Here is a 20,471-nt window from a genome sequence, read left to right as displayed (position 1 = left end):
GAAAAAAAGGCTTGATAAATTTAATCTAATAATAAATGAATGAAAAAATAACAATAAACAATTGCCAAGCTCTTTAACGTTTAAATATTGCGTACGATTTTATTTTTTGATTCCCAGGCAATGTCTTCAAAACAAATCATGTGTAATTATAAATAATTTTATGTCTGTCAAGTTATTTCATATGGCCCATTTACAGTACCTTGCATAATAATTTTAAGAAATTAGGCCCCGGGCACTTGTTATGCTGTTGAGTTGAATTTTTGACGAAAAAATTAATTGATCTGGTTTTCACGCAACTAGTATAATTAATTGAGTCGCCTATTATTTGGAAATATTGTATAATTATATATACACGTGTATAAATTATCTCTAATTCAATTTATGTATATATATATATATATATATATATATATATATATATATATGTGTGTGTGTGTGTGTGTGTGTGTGTGTGTTTTAGGGGAGATTGGGTACCATTGTGCCACTATTTTATTAGCCATAATTTTGTTACTTAAGTAGTTAGCTGGAAGGAAAATAAATTAAATGGTAATTTGAACATTTTTCTACGTGAAAATTCTGTAAAACCGTCCTCCAATACGATAGGTGGTGTATAACATCGTGTCTTAAGGCAAATTGCTGGAACTTCCCGTACCGTAACGAAATGTTCGAGAAATAGTAAATGTCTAATATTTATAAGAATTATATAAACTGAATTGCAAAGTTAAATATACTTGTTTGTATATTTTCTAAAAGCAATTATTTTGTCAAAACAAGCAGAAAGGTTTTTGAACCATTCAAATCAGATGCTTAGTTCTCTCAAAAACTGCTATTTTTGCATATTTAGCTCTGTACCTCCAAAGCTGCTATATCTGCCTTCGCCAAAATCTAATCACCACTTTTCCCCGTCATTACGAACTGAATGTTTTTTAGATCATTCAAATCGGATGCTCCGTGCTCTCAAAAACTCAATTTGTATTTTCTGCACTCTTTGCTCCGTATTTCTGTAACGGCTGGACCTGCCTTTTCCAAAAACTAATCAGCACATCTATCCCTATCAATAGGAATCGAATGTATTTTGAACCGATACTTACATACACACACATACATACACACACATCCATTTTTTCTAAGGTATGCCAAAATGTTCAGAAACCTCTGAAACATGAAGAAATGTAAAAATTTTCAGTTTCGATATTTGGACGATTACAATATCTTACCCTCATAGATAAACAAATATAAATGCTTACCCTACGGGAAGTTAATATTACCCCCCAGGACGGTTATGACAGGTATAAACATAGGCTAAAAAACAATAGCTATAAACACTTTTATTGCCGTTAATAACAATAATATGTAACACAACACAACATAATCATTTGAACAAAGCTTATGACTAAAATATAACAAAACATTTTTTTTAAATGAAGTTAATGAGAATTCTTTGTGAAATTTGTTTTTTGTATTAAATTTTCCTCTCCTTCTTTCTTTTATATTTCGTCTTAGTTACGTTAGAATTTTCTCTAACTGTTTAATCTGCATTCAAAAAGTTCAAGAAATACGTGTCAGACTCGTACCCACAAAATTTGTCACAACCGTACCCAACGCACACTGTTGGAAATAAACGATCATTATGGCTAAGCTAAATTATCTACGCAAAAGCTAAATGCTGGTAGTTAACTACTAATGCTGAACTTACAGCAAAATAACAAACAAAGTGATCTATCTGTATACAAATAACAATTATTATCTATTGAAAGAAATCGAAATCGAAAAAGACATCATGTTAAATTACCATTTCGAGAAAGAGAAGAAACATGTAGTATGATTGTTTGAACAAGTTCCCATTATTGCTTTCGGTGCATTACATTAACATTGTTAATGTTCAAACAATCATACTACATCTTTCTTCTCTTTCTCGAAATCAGAATAGTTTTCAATCGACTTAATCATTAAGAATTGATATTTAGCCTCTTATTGTTAGATAAAGTTTTCAACTGTTTCATATAAATATAAAGTTTTTACTTCTACTAAAAACTGATCAATGCAATTTCCAATTGATTTCTTCTGATCCAACATACAATAATTGAAATTATATAAATACTTACGACTTTCAAAAATTGTAATAATATTAAACACGCGCTTGTTTTTCCTAAAAGCACTGCCCATTATTCTGAACAATAATTCATTTTCATTATTTCATTTTTCATAGGTTTCGTTTAGTAGACATGGTCTCTAAGGACCATGAAAATATCGCCATACAAAAGTTTCATCAAAAACACCGTATTATTAAATACAGAACAATATCCCTATCAATTTATTCTAAAAACTATTCAGCACAATAATCAACTGATATCTCCAAACAGTTTTTAAACTTCTAAAATCTGTTAAAAAATTTTGGTTCAAAGGACAAAAAAATTTGCGCATTTCTGCTAATTCTAAAAAAAACTTTAGCCTTTCACCACTCAAAATTAATCAATTCAAGTCTTTATCGAGTTTCATCGAATGGCTATTAAATTTTTGCAATAGGTGCAACCTGATAATAATCTTATCAGGTGACCTTGTTAATGACCTTAGTAACTCAGGTTTGGAAATCATCTAATTAATAATTTAATTTTGACTTCAACCAATTACCTGGTTGGATTAGACCAGGTGTTAACCTGGTATGGTAGTAATTTATATAATTAAAAAATGAAATAGGTGAAAATATGTGCAAAAATAAAAAAATGACACGGTATAATCGTGTTAATTTAATTCGGTAGTCGACAATGCTCCACCTAGGTTCGATCATGTGAAGTTTAAGAGGGAGAAAGGAATTTGACAAAAATCACAAAATATGACGCTGGGGAGGGGAGGATGTCTGGTAAGATATCACGTGTATTTATTTTTAACTGATTTAAAAAAAAGTCCAGAAACACAACGCAAATTGCCGACAGTCGAATTTAGAACACATATATGATTGGTAGGAACGAAGGAATTGTAATTCCTTCCTTAAAGGCAACTTGTACCTAGTTACAAAATAACTAAAGAATAGAGTTTCAAGTGAATCTATCATCGCTACGCATTCATCATTTTATCAGAGCACATAATAAAAGCGGAAACTCAAGGCCCATTAGCTCAGTTGGTTAGAGCGTCGTGCTAATAACGCGAAGGTCGCGGGTTCGATCCCCTCATGGGCCAAATATTTTATTCGGAGCCTTAATAATTGCAAAAGTTTTTTGTTTGCAATGTCGTGTCCATTCACTGCTCTTGTGAAGTCTTCCACAAGGCCCATTAGCTCAGTTGGTTAGAGCGTCGTGCTAATAACGCGAAGGTCGCGGGTTCGATCCCCTCATGGGCCAAATATTTTATTCGGAGCCTTAATAATTGCAAAAGTTTTTTGTTTGCAATGTCGTGTCCATTCACTGCTCTTGTGAAGTCTTCCACAAGGCCCATTAGCTCAGTTGGTTAGAGCGTCGTGCTAATAACGCGAAGGTCGCGGGTTCGATCCCTCATGGGCCAAATATTTTATTCGGAGCCTTAATAATTGCAAAAGTTTTTTGTTTGCAATGTCGTGTCCATTCATTGCTCTTGTGAAGTCTTCCACAAGGCCCATTAGCTCAGTTGGTTAGAGCGTCGTGCTAATAACGCGAAGGTCGCGGGTTCGATCCCCTCATGGGCCAAATATTTTATTCGGAGCCTTATTAATTGCAAAAGTTTTTTGTTTGCAATGTCGTGTCCATTCACTGCTCTTGTGAAGTCTTCCATAAGGCCCATTAGCTCAGTTGGTTAGAGCGTCGTGCTAATAACGCGAAGGTCGCGGGTTCGATCCCCTCATGGGCCAAATATTTTATTCGGAGCCTTAATAATTGCAAAAGTTTTTTGTTTGCAATGTCGTGTCCATTCACTGCTCTTGTGAAGTCTTCCACAAGGCCCATTAGCTCAGTTGGTTAGAGCGTCGTGCTAATAACGCGAAGGTCGCGGGTTCGATCCCCTCATGGGCCAAATATTTTATTCGGAGCCTTAATAATTGCAAAAGTTTTTTGTTTGCAATGTCGTGTCCATTCACTGCTCTTGTGAAGTCTTCCACAAGGCCCATTAGCTCAGTTGGTTAGAGCGTCGTGCTAATAACGCGAAGGTCGCGGGTTCGATCCCCTCATGGGCCAAATATTTTATTCGGAGCCTTAATAATTGCAAAAGTTTTTTGTTTGCAATGTCGTGTCCATTCATTGCTCTTGTGAAGTCTTCCACAAGGCCCATTAGCTCAGTTGGTTAGAGCGTCGTGCTAATAACGCGAAGGTCGCGGGTTCGATCCCCTCATGGGCCAAATATTTTATTCGGAGCCTTAATAATTGCAAAAGTTTTTTGTTTGCAATGTCGTGTCCATTCACTGCTCTTGTGAAGTCTTCCACAAGGCCCATTAGCTCAGTTGGTTAGAGCGTCGTGCTAATAACGCGAAGGTCGCGGGTTCGATCCCCTCATGGGCCAAATATTTTATTCGGAGCCTTAATAATTGCAAAAGTTTTTTGTTTGCAATGTCGTGTCCATTCACTGCTCTTGTGAAGTCTTCCACAAGGCCCATTAGCTCAGTTGGTTAGAGCGTCGTGCTAATAACGCGAAGGTCGCGGGTTCGATCCCCTCATGGGCCAAATATTTTATTCGGAGCCTTAATAATTGCAAAAGTTTTTTGTTTGCAATGTCGTGTCCATTCATTGCTCTTGTGAAGTCTTCCACAAGGCCCATTAGCTCAGTTGGTTAGAGCGTCGTGCTAATAACGCGAAGGTCGCGGGTTCGATCCCCTCATGGGCCAAATATTTTATTCGGAGCCTTATTAATTGCAAAAGTTTTTTGTTTGCAATGTCGTGTCCATTCACTGCTCTTGTGAAGTCTTCCATAAGGCCCATTAGCTCAGTTGGTTAGAGCGTCGTGCTAATAACGCGAAGGTCGCGGGTTCGATCCCCTCATGGGCCAAATATTTTATTCGGAGCCTTAATAATTGCAAAAGTTTTTTGTTTGCAATGTCGTGTCCATTCACTGCTCTTGTGAAGTCTTCCACAAGGCCCATTAGCTCAGTTGGTTAGAGCGTCGTGCTAATAACGCGAAGGTCGCGGGTTCGATCCCTTCATGGGCCAAATATTTTATTCGGAGCCTTAATAATTGCAAAAGTTTTTTTGTTTGCAATGTCGTGTCCATTCACTGCTCTTGTGAAGTCTTCCACAAGGCCCATTAGCTCAGTTGGTTAGAGCGTCGTGCTAATAACGCGAAGGTCGCGGGTTCGATCCCCTCATGGGCCAAATATTTTATTCGGAGCCTTAATAATTGCAAAAGTTTTTTGTTTGCAATGTCGTGTCCATTCACTGCTCTTGTGAAGTCTTCCAGAAGGCCCGTTAGCTCAGTTGGTTAGAGCGTCGTGCTAATAACGCGAAGGTCGCGGGTTCGATCCCCTCATGGGCCAAATATTTTATTCGGAGCCTTAATAATTGCAAAAGTTTTTTGTTTGCAATGTCGTGTCCATTCACTGCTCTTGTGAAGTCTTCCACAAGGCCCATTAGCTCAGTTGGTTAGAGCGTCGTCCTAATAACGCGAAGGTCGCGGGTTCGATCCCCTCGTGTACCAAATATTTTATTCAGAGCCTTAATAATTGCAAAAGTTCTTTGTTTGCAATGTCGTGTCCATTTAGTCCTCTTGTAAAGTCTTGCGCAAGGCCCATTAGCTCAGTTGGTTAGAGCGTCGTGCTAATAACGCGAAGGTCGCGGATTCGATCCCCTCATGGGCCAAATATTTTATTCGGAGCCTTAATAATTGCACAAGTTTTTTGTTTGCAATGTCGTGTCCATTCACTGCTCTTGTGATGTCTTCCACAAGGCCCATTAGCTCAGTTGGTTAGAGCGTCGTGCTAATAACGCGAAGGTCGCGGGTTCGATCCCCTCATGGGCCAAATATTTTATTCGGAGCCTTAATAATTGCAAAAGTTTTTTATTTGCAATGTCGTGTCCATTCACTGCTCTTGTGAAGTCTTCCACAAGGCCCATTAGCTCAGTTGGTTAGAGCGTCGTGCTAATAACGCGAAGGTCGCGGGTTCGATCCCCTCATGGGCCAAATATTTTATTCGGAGCCTTAATAATTGCAAAAGTTTTTTGTTTGCAATGTCGTGTCCATTCACTGCTCTTGTGAAGTCTTCCAGAAGGCCCATTAGCTCAGTTGGTTAGAGCGTCGTGCTAATAACGCGAAGGTCGCGGGTTCGATCCCCTCATGGGCCAAATATTTTATTCGGAGCCTTAATAATTGCAAAAGTTTTTGTTTGCAATGTCGTGTCCATTCACTGCTCTTATGAAGTCTTCCACAAGGCCCATTAGCTCAGTTGGTTAGAGCGTCGTCCTAATAACGCGAAGGTCGCGGGTTCGATCCCCTCGTGTACCAAATATTTTATTCAGAGCCTTAATAATTGCAAAAGTTCTTTGTTTGCAATGTCGTGTCCATTTAGTCCTCTTGTAAAGTCTTGCGCAAGGCCCATTAGCTCAGTTGGTTAGAGCGTCGTGCTAATAACGCGAAGGTCGCGGATTCGATCCCCTCATGGGCCAAATATTTTATTCGGAGCCTTAATAATTGCAAAAGTTTTTTGTTTGCAATGTCGTGTCCATTCACTGCTCTTGTGAAGTCCTCCACAAGGCCCATTAGCTCAGTTGGTTAGAGCGTCGTGCTAATAACGCGAAGGTCGCGGGTTCGATCCCCTCATGGGCCAAATATTTTATTCGGAGCCTTAATAATTGTAGAAATTTTTAATTTCCAATATATCATTTAATGATTTAAAATAGAGTTTTTGCATCTGTTTTGTCATTTGGTCAGTGTTCTTATTAAACGAAGTCTTATTTTTTGTGTAATTATTAAGTAGAATAAACTTGCACAATCTTCATGAAAGCAAACTTGACACAAAACCCAAAAAACCTTATTTTAACTAACATTAAGTAAATAAAACACAAAATGATTAATACAGAATTGTAATTGAAATTGGTGAGCTCTGCATTGATGCACGATTAAAATATTATGATATTTTTTCTAATATAATTGTAACAACATATTCATAACAGTTCAAAACTTGGAACTTTATTTATCGATTGTATGATACTTTTATATTGTATTACAAAAATATGAAAACAATAGAATTTTCCATTTGTACAAGTTATAATGGAAGACTTATTTTTTGTGTAATTATTAAGCAGAATAAACTTGCACAATCTTCATAAAAATCAAACTTGACACAAAACTCAAAAAAACCTTATTTTAACTAACATTAAGTAAATAAAACACAAAATGATTATTACACAATATGAAAACAATAGAATTTTCCATTTGTACAAGTTATAATGAATATATATATATATACACACATATATATATATATATATATATATATATATATATTTTTGAATAGTCTTGAATTTGATGTTGATATATATGTTTAATTTGAGTTTAATATTCGGGCGTAACATCAATAAAATAGTATGAGTTTTTTTAAAAAATTTATTTATTTAAAATCCATACGTTCGGCTAGCATCTTAGCCATCATTCAGTGGTAATCAAGTTAACTATAAAAATTAAAACTAAATAAATTATATGAAAGGAAATTTCAAGAAAATACAATAATAATAATAATAGTAATAAAACACTTACAATTTTGTATCCTAATATAGCATATGAAACCATTATTAATCCATGGTATGAGTATGTGCACATTGATAAGATATGTATTTTTTAACACAAACATCACAAATGGTAAAACACACTAATAATCATGATAACTTGACAAGTTGTCGAAACTATGTATTTACTCTTCGGAGTTTAGGATAGAAATGTCACAACTTTCTCAAAGTAGTTTTTAGCATGTGTTGATATTTTTTGGAAAATTTAAAAGGCGATGGGATTTTGTTATTTTTTAAGGAATTTTGACACGCTATTAAGAAACCACGTGTTCGCTTCGTTCAGGGCCGTATTGTCAAAGCGTTTGTTTATCACTTTGTCGTTATGTAATTGTAAAAACAACCCCTCAGCGAATCTTCTTTTAATTGTATTCTCTTCAAAATGTAAAATTTTAGGGTTAAAAAAATCGATATCATGATTAAAATTTTTAATATGCTCAGTTAACATTGTTTTAAATTGCTTGGGATTTTTTTGAATTATTTTTGTGTTGATTAAGGCGTTTACTCAGGTTTTGGCTAGTTTCTCCAATATAAAAGAGTTCGCAATTAGAGCAATTAATTTGATATACCAAATTCCTGAGGCGGTCAAAATTGAACTTAGATTTCATTTGTGTAAAAATTGAACTAAGGGTTGCATCACAATTACATACCAACAGAATGCCACACTGTTGAAATAGTTTTTTCCACGAGAAATATAAATCTTTTACGTACGGTAGGCAAATGACACCAGTATATGATTCTAAGTCTAAACGGTTTTTATGGTCTGTGAGGTCTTTTTGTTTGTTAAAAATGTAACTGCGTCTGTTATTTATGACCGAGTTGATTATGTTCGTAGGATATGAGTTGTTTTTCAGTGTGTTTATAACCAGGTCAATGTTCTTGTCCCAGAAGTTTTTGTCAGATAGTAATATGGCGTGGTCTGTTAAATTTATTATTGTCGCTATTTTCATTTTAAGAGGGTGGTATGAGTGGTAATTTATGTATCGTCCGGAGCTAGTTGGTTTCTGGTACCAGTTAGTAATTAGTCGGTGGTCATTTGTACGTATTAGTCTGATGTCTAGAAAACTAATCGAATTCACTGTCTCTAATTCTACGGTAAACTGTAGTTTTTTATTAAAATTGTTAAAATTATTTTCTAAGTATTTTCTTGAAATTTCCTTTCATATAATTTATTTAGTTTTAATTTTTATAGTTAACTTGATTACCACTGAATGATGGCTAAGATGCTAGCCGAAACGTATGGATTTTAAATAAATAAATTTTTTAAAAAAACTCATACTATTTTTATTGATGTTACGCCCGAATATTAAACTCAAATTAAACATATATATATATATATATATATATATATATATATATATATGATGCAGATATGTCGATTGAAGATAACAAAACCAGTATTGTGTGTTTCTCCTTTCACTTTTATAACACTGTACTATATGTTTTAATAATAACTATGCTTTATATCATACATATATTATACACCATATACATATTATATATATATATATATATATATATATATATATATATAAGAAATGATAGTCTGCGCGAAGGCAGATCCATGGTGCGAGAGCTACCACAAGTAAATGATCCCCTTACCCTCGTCGTCTATCATTCCCATTACCACTATTCCCCCCACGATTTTACACATTTTCCCTGTATTTTCCTTCCCGAACTTCTGCTTCCATGCTTCTTGATCCTGCGCTTCGGCTTTCAATTCCCTGTATTTTGTCTTCTCGCGTAGGTCATCAATTGTCTGCATTCTTCTTCTTCTCATTCCTTTCAGTCCTTCTAGTTTACCCTCGACTACGTCGTGCAGAAGACACTCTTTTTACAGAACGAGTCCGATCCAGATTCCTTTTCTTTTCAGGATTGTGCTCAGTAGAGGCCTTTCTTCGCTTATTTTTCACTCATCTCTATATCTCATATTTGTTATCTTGCCTGTCTACTTTATCTTCTCCATTTTTCTTCAGCGCCACATTTCAAAACTCTCGAGGTAGTTCTTATCGCCCTTTCTTAGAGTCCATGTCTCCGATCTGTACAGAGCAATGCTCCATACGTAGCACTTTATAAGTGTCTTCCGCACGAGATGCATATATATCAAGCAGTAGGAGTATCCATTTTGATCAATGGATTGCATCAATAACCTCGATTCACTTGATCATATTTTAAATCAAGCAAAAATATAAAATCACTACTGCTTGATACCGATTTGGCCGAGATGGTTAATGTTGAAAATATATGTAACAGGGTAGATTGCTTTATGACGCCCTCGTTGTACACTTGTGCTTGCGCATGTGCTCTTTTTAACATTTGCATATCTTTATGTTTTAAAGGTTTCTGAACATTTTGACATACTTTAACAAAAACGAATGTATGTGTGTATAATTTTTCGTCCACATATTCCGGCGCACGGATCAACCGATTTGAATAATTTGTAAATTAAAATAAATTTGAAATTTAATTTAGTTTTCTCTTCATTTTCTTCATTCATTTCACTGTAATAGTGGATACTCGTATGAAAATCTTTGATTTATGTGTATTGAAAATATATTTTATAGATTTACTTCTAAGAAACAATAAATCTGTATATTCATCTAATAAGATAATAAAATAAATATATCAGTTCTTAAAGATTTTGTCATGAAATCGTCACAAAACGATTTGATAAGAAATGAACAGTCACATTTTTATAACTGTTTTGTTTTGTTAATGTAATAGTTATTGCACATTTTATTTCATACAAATGCATATATATATGGAAATATATTAATATTTTAATTAAAACATATTTAATGGTCCAGTAGCAATAAATGTTGAAAGCAATTGTAATAGAAATTTTATTTTCATATGGAAAGCTGTTCTTTCATACTCGGTTTAGCGTTTAATTAAGACTCATAAAATTCATTCAGTCATTAAACTTTAGTTACCGTTATTCTTGGCGAATATAATATAATATGATATTTAAATATGTATATATATATATATATATATATATATATATATATATACAAATACAACATATATACACAGAGTGTCCCGGAACTCAATATCAAGCCTAAACAGTGTGATTGTATTCATCATGAAAAAAATTATCTCAAGTATTTTGAAAATCATGAGGATTTAAACGTAACTTAGAGTTATGTCAAAAGTGTGACCATTTTTCGATAATTATTGTTATTTTTTATTATTCTCGTACATTTCAAAGTACAGTATTAGTACAAATTTAATCTTCGGTTCCGTAATTGTAAATAACATTTCTAGAACCACAGTTAAAAATAATAAACCAATTGCCACCGAATTTAACTCCAGCTAGAACCAGGGATAAATAGTGTTAGATATTTCTCATTGCCATTTCCCACTGCAGTGCCCGAAATGGGCTATTTTCAATTGGAAACATGTTTTTGATATATTTTCAAATGAAAATTGGTATCACTACTGCATGATATCAAAATGAAAATATAAAATGCTTTATCATAAGTATTTTATAGACCAAATATAAGAGCTTATCAATTCCATGACGACGTTTATATATGTTTACATAAAAAGTAAATAAACACAACTTAATAAAGCGGAGTTATAATTAAAGGACTATATATCTCGAGTTTAGAATTGTAGCTAATATTAAAATTAAAATCCAAATTATATTTTTGATTTTTAAAAAAACGCAAATTATTAAAAAAAATCTTTAATGAATTTAATGAATTTAATGAATTTAATGAATGAACCAAAAAAATGTTTAATGAATCATTCAAGTCGGATACATCGTTCTCTCAAAAACTACCATTTGTTGCACGAATCCGTATCTACGAAACGGCGGGAGCTGTCTTTTAAAGCGGGTGCTGAAAGACGTCGGATATGCATAATATGAAGACCGTCAACTCTCTTCAAAATCTTTCTGAAATGCCAAGTAAAGAAAAAACCCATGTTGCTATCATCAATGTTGGTAGGATTTTCCTGTACCTGCCTCATCACTTTAACCATGCTTCCAAGCGTCGTAGCGCTCGACTAGTATAAAACTAATAATAGTCTTCTTTTATTCGTATTCACATCATGTAATATGGACTATTTGCCAAAAGCTAATTTCCACTTCTTCCCATTTTTACGAATTGAATGATTTTTGAACCAACCAAATCTGATGTTCTCTCAAAAACTTGATTTCTATTTTCTGCACCCTGTTCCTAATCTCCTAAACCGCCGCCCGTTTAGCCGTTTAGGTATGCCAAATTTTCAAATAGGTATGCCAAAATGTTCAGAAACCATTGAAATGTAAAGATATGCAAAATTTTTTATTTTAATTTTTTTACTGTTACTAGAACTTACCCTACTGGAAGTTAAAAATGAATGTAATTACTTGCAAATTATTATAAGGAATAAGTGTAGAACGAAGCGTGAGAGTAATGACTCGCAGATTTGAGCATCAATATATAATATATCACAAAATAAATAATGTAAATCCCGCCAAGACGATTTTTAGGGTCCAGTCAAAAAACGCGTATTAAGCAGAATATAGACAATATGATCATAATAATCTTCATGGTGGAACTACCATAGTAGTTTCATTTATGTTTTATGTTGACAATTGCAGCCCATTCATTAAAGCACGTGATCCCCAACAATTTAAAACTATATAAAAGTAATAATTATTACGTAAAACAATACACAAATTACAAATATTACTTCAATTCGTTCCACAAATCCATGGATAAAATCGCTATCGATCACAATACATCACTTATTTCTCAGATAAGATGGTATGTATAAGATTATTGTAACAATCAAAGTCATACAGTTCAAAAGCATAAAGATCATAATCGACATTTAAAGTGAAGGAATACAATACTCATTGTATTCCTATGCAAAAAAAAAAATTGCCGTGACAATGTGATCATGAACATGTTTTATCATAGAATAGTATAGATCAAAATCAGCAACCTAATCTTAAGAGAAATCTTAGCCGGATAAAATAATTCTTTTTTTGTAATGTCATTAATTATATTTTATAATATCAAGTGAAAATAGCCATTGGAGTTATTGTGGACTCACAAGTATTAGATAAAAAATCTGAAAAAGTTCTCATCAGATAGAGAGTAGTCGATCACTGGGTTGCATTCTAATAACACTAGGTCATCAAGTAAACAAAAAAAAATTAAAAAATCTGTATTTTTGAAGCGTTTCGATTTATAATTTTATGTTGTCATCAGTTGATACGAATAAATTAAAGACATGCATAAAGTATATTAAGATAAATATAATCATTGGCACTAGCACGTAACACTAAAGCTGTAATTAATTGAAAATTAATTAGTTACTTATATGTGTGATATAATATTTTTTAACTCTTTTTGAGGACACAGATTAATCTACACAACTTGTGTCAATCAAGAAAATTAGGTTGTTTGTGTCACACAGGAAATGCAAAGTCATATTGTTGTATTATTAATTTTATGCTCGTTCCCTAATTCATTCATATGTCCTTATGATGGCATAAAATTATAGTTTAAGTTTTTTTGGATGATAAGAAAATGTTATGCTTAAGGATAACGAATTAGGATATTGTTTGCAAAATAAATTTATATAAAATCTCATCAAAGACAAAAAATGTTCGATTTTGTTTGTATGATTCCTTCAAACAAGTAACATTTAAAAACTGGAGAATTTGGTGATAAATAGACATAATTGAAAACGCACATTATAAAAATAAATTTAAAATTTCAATAAGGTGAACTTCTAACTAGCCATACTTAAAATAAAAATTTTGGTGAGATTGCAATTTGAATTGCAAGTTTTGATTGCAAGTGGTTGATTTTTAAAAAAGTTTGAGTTATAAAGCTAAAAATTGTATTATTTTTATATATCTTTACCTTATCAATGCCCTATGAACATTTTGGTATACTTTAAGAAAAATTGATGTGCGTGTATGTAATATGTATATATGTGTATACGTTTGGATATAATTTTTCGTTCACGATTTCGAGCGGCCGATTTGAATCATTCAAAAAACATATCTCTTGTATTGACATAATGAAAAATTAGTTAAATTTTTGGAAAGACAGGTAGCGGTTTTGAAGATGCAAAAAAAAAAGAAAAAAGTCATTTGGCGTTCAAAAATGATCATTAGACATATGCACATCAAATTGTCAGATACATATTTTATAGAGATTTTAATAATAATTACAAATTTTGTTTACATTTCTATGAGTTCAGTACCAAGGTTTATAATGTTCAACTGTTAGACAGTGCCTTTATGCTTTGATATTTCGTCTCTAAAACAGCTACACAGCGCGATTTCTTTGAAATTTTTTTACAGCATTTGAAAATTTTAAATTACTGTATTAGAAGTTCCAGCAACTTGCCTTATACACGATACCATGCACCACTGATTTAAATTTTCAATAGTGTTGTTAACGAATTTTCAGACAGCAAATATTTTTGTCTTCCACAATTTTATTCAAAATTAATTATCCTTAACATCTAATACATGCGTGTGTGCGTGTATATGTATATCGTTTTGAATATCTGTTATTAATTTACGATGATATTCATATGATATAGACTTTCACCTTGCTCTCAAAGTCTGATCATGTTGTTTGTTAAGAAAGTCTGCTCGTATCAGTGGAGAAAGTGTCTTGGCTCGGATCCGACGATGTGTTTGTTGAACTCATATGTTATTTTGCTCCGCATGGGAGCGATAATAATTTATGCGCATGTCAGAGCAAGAAAGTAAGTAATAATCACTTTTACAGCCAACTAATTGAACATTTTCATTCTTATTCGATGAAAATTATCCAGAAAGAGAAAGAGGAATTCGCAATTTGGAATTTTTTCAAATTGCTCGAATATTTTCATGGTAAAAAAGTAGTAAACACGGAAACTGTAATGCACGCTTGTGTGATGTTCGCTAATTATGATGCACCTTACTTAGATAATTACTAGTACTAAATTTCAAATAAAATAAGAGAATAGTAGGGGAGGCTGGTACTATTGTGCTACTTTTTTTAGTTAGCAATTCAATTAGTTAGCTGAGAGTAAAATAAATTAAATGATAATTTGAACATTTTTCTAAGTGAAAATACTGAACTACCGTCCTTAATTACGTTGGATAAATCAAATCATACAAGAAAGGGCGGCCGTCATAGACATCCTGGGGGTGTGTACTTCTACTTACATAAAAATATGTTAAACTAGTGTGTCGCATGGCATTAGTGAATTGCTGAAACTTCCCGTACCAAAAATGTTTTTTTTTAAATAGATTAACATTTTTGAAAAAATTTTACTTTGAAAAAATTAGATTTTTAAGAAACTATAAATTTTTGACAAAAATTAATTTTTTTGAAAAAAAAAAATGTTTTCTTTATTTTGAAATATTTTGGAAATTCTGAACTTTTTTTCAAAGCAATCGTACTGCTTTAACTGCATTGCGTAGAGACAAAATATCTAAGCGCGTAAGCGCTGCGTCACCGTCTAACGGATAAACATTGGTACGGAACCCACGGGAATGTAAACAAAATTTATACTTATTGTTAAAATCTCTATAAAATATCTGATAATTTGATGTGCATATGTCTAATGATCATTTTTGACCGCTAAATGGCATTTTTTTACTTTTTTCACTGGATCTCCGAAACCTCTAAACCTGCCTTCATGAAAATTCAATCAGTTCTTCATCTAGTCACTACAAGTAAAATGATTTTTGAATTATTAAAAGCGGACGCTCTGTTCTCTTAAAAACTGAGTTACCGTTTCTGGCACTTTTTACCCCGTATCTTCGGAACGGCTAGATCTGCTTTTGCCAAAAACGAAACGAAAACTTGCCAAAAACTATTCAGCACGTCTTCTTATCAATACAAATCGAATGTTTTTTGAATCTTTCAAACCGGTTGATCGGTGTTCCCAAAATCGTCGACGAAAATTTGTATCCGCACACACACACACACACACACATCCATTTTTTCTGAGGTATGCCAAAATGTTCAGAAACCTTCGAAACGTAAGGATATATAAAAATTTTAATTTTCGATTTTCCTGCGATTACTATAACTTACCCTACTTAAATGTAAGGGAACTTGTTCGAACAAATATACTTCATCTTTCTCACTTTGGACCCTACCTCAAAATCAGATTAGTTTAGCAGTTATGGCGACCGTAATTACCGTACCCTGGCACAATCGTACCCAGTCTCCCTTAATACAGTAATTCAAAATGTGCAATTACTCTTTTTTTTGTATCTCACTAAGATAATCCCTTTTAACAAAAGAAAAATTGAATATGTTTGGAATCACATTTTTCAAAATTTCCTCCGATTACTTATATACCAAATGAAAAATGTGAACAGTTTACTTTAATTAAGTAAGAAAGTAGAGAAGATTGGGGATTCTGATTTTTTAAAGATATCTTCAGATGTATATTCTCCTTCAATATTTTCACATTCTTTCTCAAATTCATCTTGTCGTCAACCTCAACGAATTCATTGCAATCGATCATAAAATTTGTTTTCACAGCTTTCAATGAAAGGACTTGTTTGTTATGTAAGACATTAAAAATGCCTTTTAGATAAAAATGAGTTTCCTAAATATATATTTTTTTAGTTTTAATTTAAATCACAATCTGTCTTATATTAGACATTACAATGACTATAATCTTGCAATAAATTATAATGACATTTGAAAAGCTATCCTGTAGAAAAACTTGTTATAAACAAAATGAAAAATTTAGCATAATAGGTATGCTATAATTCTTCATTTTGTTGTATTGATTTTTTTTTTATTCAACAATATATTTTCGACTGTCTTACATGGATATAAAGTAAATCTCCAATAAATTGTTCATTTTTCTAATCTTTAAAATACTTATATTATAAATATCTTAAAGATTAAAAAAATTATAATACAACAAGAAAAATTAACTAATAGCAACTAATTAGTTCTTTTGCACTGCCATTGTTTTAAAAGCACATTCGTCATAGTGATTCATAACTTTTTAAATATTATTATTGCGAAATTATAAACAAAATAAACAATATTTCACTGTGAAACAACTCAATTATATTTTGCACATTTCGTTTATGGTTCTGTGCATTTGAGAATTCGAGTAATTCAAAAGTTGATGCTTGGCTTAACTTGTTATCTATGGGATCTGAATACATTCATTTCTTTAGAAAAATATGAAAAGAAATTTGCAATTTGGAATTTTTCGTATAATTCTATTGTGAATATTATAACATTGTTCAGGTTCCGTGAGTTTAACATTTCAAATTTTGATGGGCGAAAACAATGCCAACTAGTGGTGCATGGCATCGTGCCTTAAGGCAAATTACTGGAACATTCCGTACCAGAATTAAATATTCGAGAAAAAAAAATCAGTAATCAATTGATATTGAATCAATTTCTCGAATATTTAATTCTGGTACAGGAAGTTCCAGTAATTTGCCTGAAGGCACGATACCATGCACTACTAGTTGGCATTGTTTTCGCCCATCAAAATTTGAAATGTCAAACTAAAATTAAACTAAACTAAACTAAATATTACTGATCAATGATTAATAACAATAGTTTTAAGCATTTTCAAATAGATAATTATAATCGCAGTGACGATCTTATCACAAAAAGCATTTAAAAATGTTTTCATTAAGAAGAGACGCTGAAAAATCCATCGCATTTGAAATACATTTATTTTCAAACTGAATTGTAAATTCAAAATTCATATTTGAAGTATAAAACTTTGAATTTTCTGAAAATTTTGAAATTTGTTTGAACCGTATAAGTAAACTTTAAATCTTAATAATCTTGGTAGGAAAACAACAAAATTGTAACAAAATTAGTACACATTTTTATTTGTATCAATTATCTCATAATTTGATGTGCATATCTCTAATGATCATTTTCGACCGCAAAATATCGTTTTTTTTACTTTTTCCTCTGTATCTCCAAAACCGCTAAACCTGCCTTACCAAAAATTCCATCAATTCTTCATTTCTTCATTTTCGAATCATTCAAATAGGGTACTACGTTCTCTCAAAAACTGAATTACGTTTTTAGCACTTTTTGCCCCGTATCTTCGAAACGACTGGACCTGTCTCCGCCAAAAACTAATCAGCACGTCTTTTCATTAATAGGAACCGAATGTTTTTTGAATCTTTCAAATCGGTTGAATCATATGCGCCCGAAACCACACACACATACATCCATTTTTTCTGCCATAATGTTCAGAAACCTTCGAAACGTAAGATATGCAAAAATTTTCATTTTAGATTTTTTTGCGATTACCGTAACGTGAAGTTAATGACAACAAAATGGCACATATCCAACAAGCAACTATTCATCAGTGTTGAAATGTTAAATGTAGAGTTGACCTTTTTAACTCATCTACATGCAAGCTTTTAAAATTATATAAATAAAACTGTTGATTTCAACTTCAAAATAACAATTCATCTTTACATTTAAATATTTAAAAACGGACTTAAAAATTATAATAAGTTCTAGTAAACTAAACAACTAACAAACACTTTTATTATGAATTTTCAAATAAGACAAAGGTGATGGCTGGTTTTACATATTTCACCTTCTATTTTCAAATATTTTTGTTAAAAAAATCATTGTTCAGAACAAGTCTCTAAGAATCAAAATCAGCATATCATCCAATTTCATTTTTCGCACATTCTATTACCACTAATTTCTAAATCAACTAGTTATCATTCTCAATTTTAATTCACAGAACAAATGACCAAATTCTGTTTGATATTTAAATATTTACATAATTTTTATGCAATTCGTCTAATGTGAGAAGAATTCTCGAGTGCTAATTATGCTAATCCACAGCTTGGTCCTCGGGCAATTTCAAAATGCGAAAATCTTTTCTAGAATAAATTCTAAATGCGTTTTGCGAAATGTATCTACGAGTATATGTAATGAGCCAATTGCAAATAGAATCTAAATAAAGATATATATCTAAATTAAATATATACTTTGATATGCGAATGCTTTGATGATGATAGAGAATGATGCAATGTTGTACGAATGACATAACGAGTAATACGTAATGGCTGAGATGTTTTCTCTTTTAATATTATGTGGAGAATTTGAACTCCAAGATTTATACGAAGAGAAAATAAGACCACTGAAACGGACACAGAGCTTTGGTGCCAGTAGTTTAAGTTAGATTAAATCAGGGCAAAAGTTGGAAAATTCGACAAGGAGTTAATGTTGTTAATATGCGTTCTGTTTATAATTTTGGACAACTATTAATTACTATATTTTTTATCCAGGAGTGCTCTGCCAAGAACAAGAAGACCCCTGCCAATCCAAAACCCGGGTGTCACCTGACAGAACGCATTGTGATCGCTACTGGGAATGTCAGAATGGCAGGGCCGAATTATATGACTGCCCCAACGGGTTGGTCTTCGCTGGTAAGCACAGGGGAGTGACCGAAGGCTGCGACTACCCCTGGAGGAACGAAGACTATTGTCACGGAAAGCAACTTGCCAGTAAGTAGTTGATAAATATAATAATTAAAATATGCATAATCAAAAAATAAAAATAAAAATGTAATGGCATTTATTTATTTATTATCTTTTCGTAGCAAATTATTGAAATTGCAAGTAATTAGGAACGTTTTTTTCTATTTAACCTTTACCTTCTCCTTTTCTTAGTTACTTTTACCTTTTTCTTTATCTTGAAAAGATTCTAATCATTCTGGCATGCATTAGAAAAGATGTGTGTATTTTGTAGCATGCATGTAAATTTGAATATATAGATACAATTGTTGTCTGTATACTTTCGTTTGAATAAATCGATTTGCAAAATTCAAAAACATTCGATTGATGATTTAAAGAGGACCATTGCATTCTGCGAGAAACAAATTCAGTCGTAATATTAGATACTGCTTTTGACCTAGAGAGATGTGGTCTTTATTGACCATTAAGTGGTAGATTTAAAAGTAGCAATTAATTTAAAAATGGTAGATTTAAAGTTTTTTGCTTCCGTACGTCGACGTAAGTGGCAAATATCGAGAATATACCATACATTGGCAGGTCTATTTACTGGACTTGAGACCAAAAATGTAGCAATGGTATTTCCTGTCAGCAAATATCAATTATATATGAAAACTTATTTTTTGGATGCTTTAACAAGGTATTATTGAATAAATTGAGTATTACAGTAAAAAATAATCTTGAAATAAAGTGCAAAACTAGTTGTGGATGGCATCGTGCCTCAAGACAACTTGCTGGAACTTCCCGTACCCTACGGTACGGTAAAATGTTCGAGAAATATTAAATTTGAATTGTCTTTATATTAGATTTGAATTTTTTTCCAAAAACAACTATTTTGTCAAAACAAGTAGAAAGTTTTTTGATTCATTCAAATCGGATGCTTAGTTCTCTCAAAAACTGCCATTTTTTCCACATTTAGCTCGATATTTCCAAAACAGCTGGATCTGCCAAAATCTAAACACCACTTCTACCCGTCATTACAAATTGAATGTTTTTAGATCAATCAAATCCGATACTCCGTTCTATCAGAAACTCGATTTCTATTTTCTGCACTCTTTGCTCCGAATCGAAACGGCTGGACCTGCCTTTGCCGAAAACTAATCAGCACATCTCCCTATCAATAGGAATGTTTTTTGAACCATTCAAATCGGTTGAAACGTCGGCGCCCGAAAATGTGGACGAAAAATTGTATAAATACATACATACACACACACACACAAATCCATTTTTTCTTAGGTATGCCAAAATGTTCAAAAACCGTCAAAATGTGAAGAAATGTAAAAATTTTCAATTTTATCAACTGAAAA

The 20,471-nt window shown here is 32.5% G+C and overlaps 1 protein-coding gene and 17 non-coding genes across 18 annotated transcripts in view; all 18 read left to right on the top strand.

Moving 5' to 3' along the window:
• Window positions 1-20,471, top strand: part of LOC113386719 — a 36,112-nt gene that overhangs the window by 7,826 nt on the left and 7,815 nt on the right. The window contains exons 9-10 of the mRNA XM_026624482.1: window positions 14,636-14,693; window positions 18,940-19,158. Coding sequence (XP_026480267.1) covers window positions 14,636-14,693; window positions 18,940-19,158 — 277 coding nt within the window. The remainder of the gene's footprint in view (window positions 1-14,635; window positions 14,694-18,939; window positions 19,159-20,471) is intronic.
• Trnai-aau lies at window positions 3,104-3,177 on the top strand. The gene has a single exon. It is a non-coding gene; the product is annotated as a tRNA-Ile (tRNA).
• On the top strand, window positions 3,265-3,338 carry Trnai-aau. Its single transcript has one exon. It is a non-coding gene; the product is annotated as a tRNA-Ile (tRNA).
• On the top strand, window positions 3,586-3,659 carry Trnai-aau. Its single transcript has one exon. It is a non-coding gene; the product is annotated as a tRNA-Ile (tRNA).
• Trnai-aau lies at window positions 3,747-3,820 on the top strand. Its single transcript has one exon. It is a non-coding gene; the product is annotated as a tRNA-Ile (tRNA).
• Trnai-aau lies at window positions 3,908-3,981 on the top strand. Its single transcript has one exon. It is a non-coding gene; the product is annotated as a tRNA-Ile (tRNA).
• On the top strand, window positions 4,069-4,142 carry Trnai-aau. Its single transcript has one exon. It is a non-coding gene; the product is annotated as a tRNA-Ile (tRNA).
• On the top strand, window positions 4,230-4,303 carry Trnai-aau. Its single transcript has one exon. It is a non-coding gene; the product is annotated as a tRNA-Ile (tRNA).
• Window positions 4,391-4,464, top strand: Trnai-aau. Its single transcript has one exon. It is a non-coding gene; the product is annotated as a tRNA-Ile (tRNA).
• Trnai-aau lies at window positions 4,552-4,625 on the top strand. The gene has a single exon. It is a non-coding gene; the product is annotated as a tRNA-Ile (tRNA).
• Trnai-aau lies at window positions 4,713-4,786 on the top strand. Its single transcript has one exon. It is a non-coding gene; the product is annotated as a tRNA-Ile (tRNA).
• Trnai-aau lies at window positions 4,874-4,947 on the top strand. The gene has a single exon. It is a non-coding gene; the product is annotated as a tRNA-Ile (tRNA).
• On the top strand, window positions 5,197-5,270 carry Trnai-aau. The gene has a single exon. It is a non-coding gene; the product is annotated as a tRNA-Ile (tRNA).
• On the top strand, window positions 5,358-5,431 carry Trnai-aau. The gene has a single exon. It is a non-coding gene; the product is annotated as a tRNA-Ile (tRNA).
• Trnai-aau lies at window positions 5,841-5,914 on the top strand. Its single transcript has one exon. It is a non-coding gene; the product is annotated as a tRNA-Ile (tRNA).
• Trnai-aau lies at window positions 6,002-6,075 on the top strand. Its single transcript has one exon. It is a non-coding gene; the product is annotated as a tRNA-Ile (tRNA).
• Trnai-aau lies at window positions 6,163-6,236 on the top strand. The gene has a single exon. It is a non-coding gene; the product is annotated as a tRNA-Ile (tRNA).
• Trnai-aau lies at window positions 6,645-6,718 on the top strand. The gene has a single exon. It is a non-coding gene; the product is annotated as a tRNA-Ile (tRNA).

This window comes from Ctenocephalides felis, unplaced genomic scaffold, assembly GCF_003426905.1.
Source record: "Ctenocephalides felis isolate EL2017-DRISC unplaced genomic scaffold, ASM342690v1 CF-g0.4_SCAFFOLD_00845, whole genome shotgun sequence".
NCBI classification, from domain to species: Eukaryota; Metazoa; Arthropoda; class Insecta; order Siphonaptera; family Pulicidae; genus Ctenocephalides; species Ctenocephalides felis.
Note: the sequence above shows the minus strand (reverse complement) of the source record. Positions and strands in the feature narration are given on the sequence as shown.